The 12577-nt window shown below is 38.3% G+C and overlaps 1 protein-coding gene across 1 annotated transcript in view; it reads right to left on the reverse strand.

Annotated features, from left to right (window-relative positions):
• csmd3b (CUB and Sushi multiple domains 3b) overlaps positions 1–12300 on the reverse strand; it is a 321277-nt gene extending 308977 nt beyond the window's left edge. The window contains exons 1-2 of the mRNA XM_053613516.1: positions 12274–12300; positions 11080–11312 (exon numbers count right to left, since the gene is read on the reverse strand). Of these exons, the coding sequence (XP_053469491.1) occupies positions 11080–11312; positions 12274–12300 (260 nt within the window). The remainder of the gene's footprint in view (positions 1–11079; positions 11313–12273) is intronic.
• Between the last annotated feature and the right edge of the window lie 277 nt (positions 12301–12577).

Consider the following 12577-nt stretch of genomic DNA (forward strand, 5'->3'; position numbering starts at 1 on the left):
TGGCTCTGACAGTTCCTCAACCTCAGATACATCACTCAAGTTCATAATTGGTTACAACCCGAGCTCTGGGTGGGACTGCTCTTTTGTGTGTGTGTGTGTAGTTATTATTTATGTTTGTACCTGCTTGCAATATTTTTGAATGAACTGAACTGGTTCTAGATCACAAAATATAAATAAATTAGTAACCATACAAGCTCCTTTTAATGAACGCCAGCTTTCTTTGTCACACAAACTTCATAAGCGCACTCACTTGCACCTGCATGAAAGTAAAAACCTCCTGCTCTTGCAAACTCTGTCGCTTGCCCTGACGCACACCTCTAGCCTGAACCTGACACCCAGTGAGCCTGACACCCAAGCTTTCTTTAAAGAAAGAAAAAAAAGAATAGTGCACTTCCTATTTGCATATTTATCTGTATTGATTTATAAGACATGATCTGTTCATTCCAAATACTGTTCATAATTTACATGTCAAGTTATATCACACTACAGGTTGTTCCAAAAGTCTCTATATATAGGGGAAATTAATTCTTTTTAGCAAAATATCTTCCAAAACTTGGTTTGTATATATATATGTATATATATATATATATATATATATATATATATATATATATATATATATTTCTATATAGCCTTTAAGAATGCTTTTGACAAAAGAAGACTGCATTGAAATCATTCTCATGGCTGGATTGGGAAGCTGTTGCAAGCTTGCGATGGACTTTAATGGGAAACATGGCGAGCAAATCACACACAACACTGTTACCAAACTTATTAACAAATTCAAAAAGACTGGAAGTGCTAAGGACCAACCAAGATGTGGACGTCCACAACCACTGATGAAGGCACAACAGACGTGGTGCTGGCAAACATAGTCCCCTATGTATGGAGACATTTGCGACACCCTGTATTTAAAAAAAATCTAACAGAACTGACTGCATAAGATTCTGTTTGTTAAATCCTTTGTTTTTATTTTTAAAAATGTATGGCATGCTACAAACAGGCATAGGTTTCAAAGTGTATGAGAGGTAAAGTACAGAAGAAGTTGAATGGTAAGCCGGATTAGAGCTGAACCCACCTGACTGCAGTGACTAAGGGGTGACGGGAGGTTGGCCATGATTTCTACGTAGGCCCTGTGCTGAAGGATGCTGGCTCCTGTCAGCCGTTACCATCCAGGCTCCTTATCTCTCTCCTGGCAAGCTGACAGCCCTGATCGCCTGCCACCTCTACTTTAGGCATGCTGCCTCCAGAGCAGCCTGAAACCTGCACAGTTGCAGATAAATCCCCCAGCACTGGCCATCCTGGCCCAGTGACTGTCACAACTTTTAGGACTTTTCACCATCTTCCATGCCAAGAGCACTTTAGGAGAGGCCTAAGTGTAATGGATTATAACCTCAGCTCTTTTCTCTAAAACCACACACACACCTCACTGTACTCTCTGTAAATGTAAGAGCCAACATACATATGTAGAATATTAAGCCTGTTTCTGATAATGGTACACATTGGAATTGGTGGATGAGAATATGTAAAGTGAGTTTATTATACATTGTTATTTAAACTATATAAAAATCTATATGGGGGGCACGGTTGCTTAGTGGTTAGCATGTTTGCCTCACACCTCCAGAGTTGGGGTTCAAATTCTCCACATGGTTTCCTCTGGGTAGTGTGGTTTCCTCCCAAGTCCAAAGACATGTGTTATAGGCTGATTGGCATTTCCAAAATGCCTGTAGTGTGTGAATGTGTGTGTGTGTGATTGTGCACTGTGATGGGTTGGTGGGTGCTTATCCAGGGGGTTCCCCACCTTATGCCCCAAGTTCCATGGGAGAGGCTCCAGGTTCCCCCACAACACTGTGCAGGATAAGTGGAATGGAAAATGGATGGAGTTATTCCACTCTAGCAACATGAGAAATGAGCCCATACAGACAATAACCCGAGCACAGGATCAAACTGGGGACCGTGGAGCTGTGGGGGGTAGCACTACCCAATTATTTTTATATTGCTCTCAGTGCCTGTGATACCTATTGTTGCTATCGACCATGTCCTGTTTCCTGGGTTATCAACATGAGGTTACACACATGTAGCATCCCCTAGTCATCTATCACCATGAAGAAAACCAGAGAGTTTTCAACATACAAGCATCAGATGGTTGTTGACCTGCACTAGTCAAGCACTTTAGTTTCAAGTGGCAAGAACATTGAGGAAAATGGGAAGGAAAGCAAACAATATCACAAAGTTCACAGTTTCAGAACTGCTCTGTATAATTGCTTCTTGGGATTGTCAAGTGTTTAAGACAATATTAAATGCCACCTCTAAATGCACTACACAATAAGGCTTATGTTTAAAACAAACAAACAAAGAAACCATCCCTACACATTAAAGCAAAATTATTACTCATTTAACTCATTTTGAAACCATATAAATTTTTGCTTATTTTCAGGAATAATTCTGGGGCTGACTTTAAATTTGTACATCAGGAGTGTGTGCTATACATGGATCTGTCTGTGTACTTTATCTGTGTCTCTGTCTGTATGTGTGGTGTAACTCTTCAAGTCCAAGGTCACAGCAGACCTTGCAAACTGTTCAGGATGCTGCTTCCATCCTGGTGCAGCAGATTTCCCAGCAGTGCACACTGATGAGTGGGCAAGCAAAATTGATTGGTACGTGGAACGCATAACACCAGTCTAACTAGATGTTCGATTCATTTCACACTTCTGTTGTCTAAGCCTCTGCAAAGAAAAAATATAGAACATTTGCACAGTATGCAACTTGCCATTGCTTTTCAATCAAAAGGGGTCTCTTCTATCGGATATTTATGATGGATAAAAATGCTAATCATCATCTTTTTATCAGCCTGATACGAAAATTAAAGGAGCATGGACCATGCCGTGCAAATCGCCTATAATAAACATTCATGAAGACATCCAAGAGGCAGCTCTGCTGTGAATTACTGTATGCTGATACTTCAAATTAACATTTAATTCCCAACAGTATTTGTGCATGTCTTGGCGATAAACTGTGATATATTGGCAAGGAAACAACAATTAAGGTGCTTCTTTGATTTTACATGAAAGGTTTTCAGTTGTTGAAGTTTTTATTAGGAGGCTTGGTTAATGGATACTTCGCTGCATGGGCAGTGAGCCCAAAATCCAAGAGTGCAGTATTTAAGGGCTTGCATGCCAATGATCAGTGGATACAAAAATATTAGCACATGCTCCATTCATCCTGTTTAAGGTCTTAGATCTTATAATTGTCCTAACTGATTTTACTCTGAAACTCATGCCTGTGTATTTCTAATAATAATTGTGCCCTGTGATGGGTTGACAATCCGTCCAGGGTGTCCCCCACCTTGTGCCGTGAATTCCCTGGGATAGGCTCCAGGCTTCCCCTGACCCTGTGTAGTATAAACGGTATGGAAAATTGATGGATTTGTAACTTTGCAGCAGTAATATTATGTCTATCTAGGATCTTTTCATTTGACATTTTGAGTCAGTTTTTTTTTTTTTTTTACTAGCGAGCTTAATACAGAGCTGCGAGGAAAGTCCAAATTGCATAGTAGGGTACTAAGTAGTATGTCAGTAACAGTCATTTATTTAAAATAATCTGTCAGATAACTTAGATAATGTTGTTGTTGTTGTTGTTGTTAATATTATTATTATTATTATTATTATTATTATTATTATTATTAGGCCTTTCCACTACACTACCTCATTTCTTCCAACTAGCAAAATGTGATAGAATGCTGGTTGGAAGATAATTCATATAAATAAATATAATTAGAGATAACAGTTAATAACTTGCTGTAATGCTCTAACATCATTGGCAGATAGTGAGGGTGGATGGTAAAAGACTGCTTAATAAAAGACCTGCCTACCTCATGTTAGATGATTCAAAGGCCACAACTAATTATCTTCCTCTCTGACTTCCAGCACTGCATGCGTGTGTATATGGTGAAAGTAGTTTGTTTGAGAAAGATCATCACCAAAATGATTCTGCTGTGAAGATGTTCAATCTCAGTTTATTAATGTTTCCGCAGTTGAATGGCACATTCTTTAATGGCCACAAAATACCCATACGCATCATCACTATATTCTATAACAACTATATAAAATTATATACAACTATATAAAATTATTAAACTATATAAAATTTTCTTAAGTACTATGTCTAAATAATGCGTTAAAATAAAAAATAAAAACTGCTGAACTGCTGAAAATAAAAAATAAATATTTAACCTCTGACAGGAAATCTGAAGTAGAAACGTAGTTAGGCATTAGGCTAGGAGAGCAGCAGAAAAAGAAAAAGGTCAGGAGGAGATGGCAATGACACAGCAATGTTTTAGTAATAGATTATTAGAGTCAGCTTGCCTTGAGTACTCTATTAACAGTCAATGCTGCTATTTCGTGTGAGTGATGAAGAGGGCAAACGTGGTCCAACCCCATCAGAGAAAAAAAACAGCAGTAGATAAATTGTGAATGAAAGTAATGAGTAGTTGTTGGGTTCGGCAGTCATTATCTGGTTCGAGGCACCTGTCTGATGAAAAATGACAGATCTCTTTTTACATTCCTGCATAGTCAACAGTCTACAAGATTTATGTTTGATCTGATTGAGACACATCAGTTTTGGACTCTTCAGCCAAAAATGACGAGAGGGAAAAGACATACTGCTTGTTGATGGTGAACTACTGGGGATTTACACACCACTCAAGCTACTATAGAAACTGCTTTCTTTAGTGGGTGTGACTAGCATGTAGCATTTCCTTTCACACTGCAGTAGGGCTGAGTAGATCTGAGATGTCTGTGAAACGCAGACAGGTTAGACAGGCTGATGGATTGGGGACCGTTCATAGTAAACGTCTGCTAGCAGCATGGAACGTCTCAAGAGCTGGATGACAGATTGGGACAGGGGGTGGCATCCCACTAGAGGCGTCAGCAGTAGCTTAGTTCCACTGATCTCAGCGCAACACACACGGTGACGAGGGAGACGGATGGAGAGCAAACACGTTACTGAAACTTTTCACAAGCTCGTTCTTGAGCAGTAAGGGTTAAATAAGAGTCTTGTTGCTGAAGAACAGCACCATGTATATTGTGTATTTCTGTTAGCAATGCATGACACACTAGTTACTGACTTGTAAGTCTATTTGTTCTTTCTACCCTTGGCTGCTCCCTTAGTGACGTTTTGAAATAAAATTTTGAATCGTTAAGGAAGATATTTAAAATGGATTGTGCATATATCGGGTGTTATTGTACTAATATCACATATAATATCCATGTCACCATTCCAACCAGTAATTAATGCTCCATACTGTGTATGAAAACATGAAGACAATAGAAAAAAATACTTACAAGATCTGGTCCATTTCTTTCACAATATGCAAGAGAGCATTGTTTACTGGTTTATCGCAATCCAAAATAATATAATAGGACTCTGATTTCCCAAGAATCACCAATGGAATGGAACATTTTGCCTTATAATGTGATTGAATCACATATGCATGTGCAGCATAAGGTAAATTAAAGGCAGTAAAACCCATTGAAAACCTGTTCAAAATATAATCCATCCATCCATCCATCCATCTTCTATACCGCTTATCCTTTTCAGGGTCACGGGGATACCTGGAGCCTATCCCAGGGAGCATCGGGCACAAGGCGGGGTACACCATGGACAGGGTGCCAATCATCACAGGGCACGATCACATACACACTCACACACCCATTCATACACTACGGACACTTTAGACATGCCAATCAGCCTACCATACATGTCTTTGGACTGGGGAGGAAACCGGAGTACCCGGAGGAAACCCCCGCAGCACGGGGAGAACATGCAAACTCTGCACACACACAGGGCCATGGTGGGAATCGAACCCCTGACCCTGGAGGTGTGAGGCGAACATGCTAACCACTAAGCCACCGTGCACCCCTTCAAAATATAATATGAATGCAAAATAAAAATATTATGTAAATATATACACTATATGGCCAAAAGTTTGTGACCACCACACCTTCATGCACTTGTTGAACATCTGATTCCAGATTTAGTCCCCACTTTGCGGTCATAATAAGCTCCATTCTTTTAGGAAGGCTTTCCACTAGATTATGGAACATGACTGTGGGGATTTGTGCTTATTCAACCACAAGAGCATTAGAGAGATCAAGCACTGATGTTGGGCAAGGAGGTCTGGTGTGCAGGTGTTCAGTTGGGTTGAAGTCAGGGCTCTGTACAGGACACTCAAACCTTGGCAAACCATGTCTTCATGGAGCTTGCTTTGTGCACAGGGGCATTGTCCTGCTGGAACATGTTTGTACCACTTACTTCCAGTGAAGGGAAATTGTAATGTCTAGTGTCTAATGTCTAATTGTAATGGCTAGTTCATGCGAAGACATCCTATACATCTGTGTGGTTCCAAATTTGTGGCAATAGTTCAGGGAAGGCCCACATATGAGTGTGAAGATCAGGTGTCCACAAACTGTTGGTCATATAGTGTATATGTGAAATTCTTTCCTTAGATAAACTTTCCTATTATTTAGACTTCACCTGGTGGTAATTGGCTTTGGCAAATTTAATGCATGCCCTACAGTTATAGTTTTTTGTGGCTGTTACAATATTTGTACATGCATTTACAGAAGAAAATCTTTAGAAAATTTGGGCTTATGTTATTAGATAACAGATCAGTCAGTGCAGTCTGAACACTAATATGAAGACAAAGTTAGTGGAATTTGCAAAAGGATGAATTCCCTTTGTGTGCCAAAACCACTCTTACTGCCTAGTCTTTCATGAGTGACAGTTTGATGAGAGGATCAGGGCATAAACAGTGTGTTCAAAAATATGAATTACCTCAGGCTACACTAATCATGCCCTGTTTACAATTGCAATAATACACAATTAGCATCTAATAAAAGAATAAAACTGGATAAGAACCTGCATAGTGTAGCATTAAAAGTATACACCATGGTTCACCTAGTCAAGACAAAATACAAATATATGCATAGTACAAGCAAACATTCTGAATTTTTTAGCACTAAAACAACTCACTACATTGTTTTTCATGTGAATGCGCCTTAATCTACTACTATTACCATTTTCTGTGGCATCTCATGATTACTCATGATTTTTGTTTTGTCATACGAGAGCGTATTCCATATAACAGCCCGAGAGACAACTAAAGCACATTTTTGGACTTTTTCACATTTCTAATGCACCTCAAATCAGGCCTGGAGTCTGATGTAAACACAACATGCTCCCACTTCTCCATTAAACAGAAGAGCAGGGCGCTAGCAGGGTGTCTCGGCCACATGCAGAGGCACTAATGAGATAGAATTCTGGTTTGGAGGAGAGACTAAGAAATATAGAAAGCTTTGGGCCATTCAAGTAAATAACCCAACTAGTCAAAAGGCATTAAGGACAAATAGACCATTCGCTTTTATACCTTTAATCTGTCCACTGAACAAGAGCTCTTGAGTGTCTTATTTTTTAAGGCTACTTGCTGTCTTGTAACTGGATAATATAATTGGATGCATTCACTCAGGGATGGCATCAGTCCAGAGAGAGAGATGAAAAGAAAGGAAATAGAGAGGAGCAGTGTTGCTCAAAAAGACAAAAAGAAGATTAAAATCTTAATTTTCTCAAGATGGAACAGGTTTGCCCTCCAGAAATAGTCGACAATAAGCTGAAACTAATAATAAACAGTGGCATTACTTTACTCATACTGCTATAAGGGAAAAAAAATTAGGCAGGCCTAATTTTACTGTAAGAATTAATTATACACAGATTAATACAAGACAACTAATGATACACATGATTAAGTGATGACAGGGAGGTTCATCTGAGGATCTAGTCTCAGATGAGTAAGCAACATAAAAACAGTGGCAGAGGCACTTGTTGCCTTTTGGGCTAGGCATATGGGGCTTTAACAGCCACAGCCTCAGATGTCCGCCGTTCTCCGTTTATGCAGCAATCAGCACTGGAGAGGTCTGTCTCATTTGCATAATCATGCATATTCAAATCAACTCACAGACAATTTTAAACAATCCTCCTCGACACACTGCTGCTTTCTGATACAAATTACCCTGAACAGATTAGTGTAAACAATATGTTAAGACGCCATAAATAAAACCCCCAAAACCAATACATACTTTTCCTAATATGTTTTCAAATAACTGTTTCGGAGATTTAACTTGATTTAGATTTCACATGGGGTAGAACCTGGTGCATGGACTAGAATTTTGTGCATACCACATTCTCTTTGGGCCTTATTCAGAGCTGAATACAAAGTACATGCATAGTCATGATTTAATACCAAAATTACACATATCAGTATTCAGACCTCAGATATAACTATGCACCAATAGAGGAGAAAGCATCTGAAATGGAAACATTGCTTATCTATTTTATAAGCTGCTGAATAATGAGGGTCGAAGACATATTGTTAAATTAAACCCAATTTGCAGTGATAAATGTGATAATTATAACTAGGCCTATTTATGCAGCACTATACCACCAATTTAATAGACTCCTATTAAATGTTTATTTCAGTGCTTGCCATCTTCTCAGTCATATATTATAGTGTTAGTCTTTTTTATTTTTCATTTTGAAATGGTCCCTTGCTTTTATATTGTTATACATTTGACAGCAAATGGAAAAAAAAGGTATTTGCTTCAGTCCACTTTTTCTATCTGTTGTTTTTTTTCTGGCTTAAAGACAAGTGCTTGTGTTAAAGACCATGGTGTAGACACGACTGAAACACTTACAAACCTGCAGGCATATCTACTCAAGAAAAATCTGGCAAAGGTGTAAACTACATGCAAATAATGTGCACAATCTGAATGGGGCGCCCAGAAAATCAACTTAAGCAGCTGTTTAACCCGATGTTGAATACACATAACTTTCCCCACATAAATATTGACATCACTTTTGGACTTAAGTTGCTGACTCTATAGCTTCCATAGCTTCCAGATAAAATATGGGTTTATAAAATGTAGGTTTATAAACTGTATATCAGTTAAGAAGTGTACTGAATGCAACAACTATCGCTTTGTCTTGTAGCAGAATAATCCTGAGAGCTAGAAGACTTGACCGAACTTGATAAAACTAACTATGTACACCAATTTTCAATGAGAGAATATACAATTGTAGCCTGGTCTAAAAGCCAGCAATAGAAAAAAAGTCCAACAACAGAATTCCCTTAGTGATCAAACTGAACATCTAAGACACAACACTGCCAGTTCACTGTTTAATTTGGCTCAATTGTAAAATAATTTAACTTGTTGATCCTTTAAATAATTTTCTATCTATTTAGAAAAAAGATTTTTTATAAGCAATCACTGCAGTTACGGTGGTTTCTGATTACTGATAATTGCACCCCAAAGACAAATTAAACAATCTCGCTAGTTACGCGGATACCTGAATAACAGTGTAGAATCACATCCTTTCTAATCAGGGAAAAGACCAAAAACTATGGACCAAAAAGAAGGCAGTGTCCACTTTGAAAAATTGCTTTCAAATTATTTTTCTTTTTAAGAAATGCAGCTGTGTTTGATATGTCAGGTGTGCTTCCCATCACTACTGTCACAGTGCAGTAATATAATATAATTATCTGTCCCCTCTGCGGCCCATTCCCCACTCATAAACAAAGCTTTCTGCCCCAATAGGTCTCCATTTTTGACTTCTAGGTGCAACAAAAAATCTACTGAGCTAAATTGTGCAACCACAATTGTGCAACATCTAGAAAGGCAACCTAAACAATGGAACATTGGCTTAAATCAGTCAAACAACTTTATTTTTTAAATAACTATTGATCATTCAAGAGAGATCATTATTATTTAAACAGAATTTAAGGTGGTTTTCACACTGGGCACACGTGCTGCAGCCCAAATCCCAGTGAGATTGTTCCCAGTGTTACGTTTCTTCCAGTGCAACTGAACTCAGACCACCTCCTACAGGTAGTCGCAGCCTCAGGTGCACTGTTCGGGCTGCATGACAAATTCCACATAAACAATTTATCATGCAAACTGTGCTCTGTTTTGGACTAAACTGACAGTGTGGAAGCCCCCTAAAATATATGTAGTTATGAATGAGTTACTTTACGAAACATTTTTTGACTGCCTCATATACATTATATGATTGGACTCTACCCCACCTGCCCCATGGAAGAGGTGTCACTGTTTAGTTGCAACATTTTTTCCAAAGAATCTTATTAGGATGGATTAAATGGCTCAAAACACAAGCAGACAGAGTTAACACAGGCAAATCCATAAAGACATACATTACATCACATCTAGAAACACAGGGTAACACAGAAAAAGGAACATGGCTGTGTAATGCTGACTAATACAAGCAAGACTTTGCAAAGCATACATGGAAAGGCAGGGAGAATAATCAACACATGAGAAGGTGGAGGCAGATGAGGAGAGTCCCAATCATTAGCAGATGAACCTAAGACACAGAAACCATGCTATAGATTTTCTACTTTGTGCATAATGTAAAATTGGATGTCAGTAAGAAGCAGACTGAGACATCTAGATCTTTTCTTAATGCAGTAATTATACATGCTTTGAATATCGTCACAGGCAAATTGGCGTGGAGGGGCCAAATCAATAGACTAATCTGAGCCTAATCAATAGGCTGCAGAGATGAAATACTGTTATGATGAGGACATTAGAAAATATTATGTGCTTCAAATGGAAATAGTTATTACATCCATTATCTACGGTCCAAAATACCTCACTGATATACAACATCAAAGTGACAAACACACAGAGGGCAAAACACACACGAACATCCACACACACAGACTTCTAATTCCCCACCTCTTACAGGAAACAATGCACTATCATGATAACACTTTGATGCAAGCTAATTTCTGCAACTGCTCTACTTCTAAAATGAAAAAACAAAAACAAACAAACAAAAAAAACGCTCTAATTCTGTTTACACACCTCAAATAAAGGTCTGCATGTCTTATAACATTAAACACCTGATCTGCACTTAGCTGTAGTGGAGTATGGGAAAGCATACACACACACACACACACACACACACACACACACACAAACACACAGATAGTGGACACGGCATCTGACTCACCATACTGTCGGCGGCTCGGACCCCTCCACTTCCAAGTAGTCGTATTTTTCCTCCGTCTGGAAGTCTGTAAAAATGATGGAGATGGTGTCTCCGGGATCAGCAAGTATGGTCCACGTACAGTCCGCACTATTGTAATATTCACTCGGGAAATTGGGACTCGAAATGATGCCACTTGAACCCCTCAGAGTACCACCACATGTGTCCTCAGCTGTCAACCAAACATGAAAAGACTTCTGTTAGGAATTGGCCTTTGTTTACTGCACAATGTATACAGCAGAAAATGGCAGCTGAACCTTTGAATTTGGTTGGATTTAAGCCAGTTTATGTCAGATTGGAGTAAAAAATATGACCAAATATTATCTTCATCATATATATATATATATATATATATATATATATATATATATATATATATATACACACACATGATTATATATATATATATATATATATATATATATATATATATATATATATATATATATATATATATAAAATCTTAGCAACAGTTACGTTGCTTTACTAGGTAATCACCAGCCCAGAAATTTAGCTATTCGGCTATTTCTTATTTCATAAAACAATGCAGTTACTCATCAATCCAGCACATACTACTGGTGAATTTATATGTCAAGGCTACGCTTTAATTCTTTATTTATTTGATCTTTTTTAAACCATATTTTAATAAATTAGTCTTTTTCATGAGCGTCAGAACTTATGGTTCACTCATGCCTCAAAATTTAAATGGGTTGAATCATTACAAGGGTGTGGTGAATTAAAACAAGGTCCCAGCTGCATTTCCCATCAGACTTAGAGCTCTGCTCTTGTCTATTTTGCTCCAATTAAATTTGAGAGTTGTCGTTTAAATTTACCAGATTGAGATTTATTTGATTTTCTTTTTTTTTTTGGGGGGGGGGGGGATTGGAATAGATTAGAGTATGTACAGATAAAGACACATGGACTAGTCTTGCGCAAACATGATAAATTATACGTATATAATTTATATAAATGGACGTTCGGCGATATGTGCATATGGACATGGCGCAAAGCCAAGCGTATGCACATACAGCTCATACATATATGTGGAAAGTGATACTCTGCTTTAGAGAATCACTTTTGACGTGAGGTCATACAGAATATCAAGTGCTCAGTTCAAGTCAATAGAAAGAAATATGTGAAAAACATTGACAGAAGGACACATTCCAAGTCCTGGGCAAGAATCATGTCACTGCAAATACTCTACACCCAGTAAGCAGACTGTAGCCATGCACACAAAGGCATTCAGACAGACATGCACGTATACTCATAGTCACATCTCACAAAGGCACTCCAACCCGTCACTCCCGCTAAAAAACCTTCTACCTTAGAACATACCACATAAAGCTCTAGATATAAGATAAATTCTAGGACTCACAGCCAGTCCAATTTAAGTCCAATTTAATGGATGGCTATTTATTCAGCTTTCAATCTTACAACCATCTGTATGTGTGTGTGTGTGTGT

This window comes from Ictalurus furcatus, chromosome 24 (assembly GCF_023375685.1).
Source record: "Ictalurus furcatus strain D&B chromosome 24, Billie_1.0, whole genome shotgun sequence".
Taxonomy (NCBI): Eukaryota; Metazoa; Chordata; class Actinopteri; order Siluriformes; family Ictaluridae; genus Ictalurus; species Ictalurus furcatus.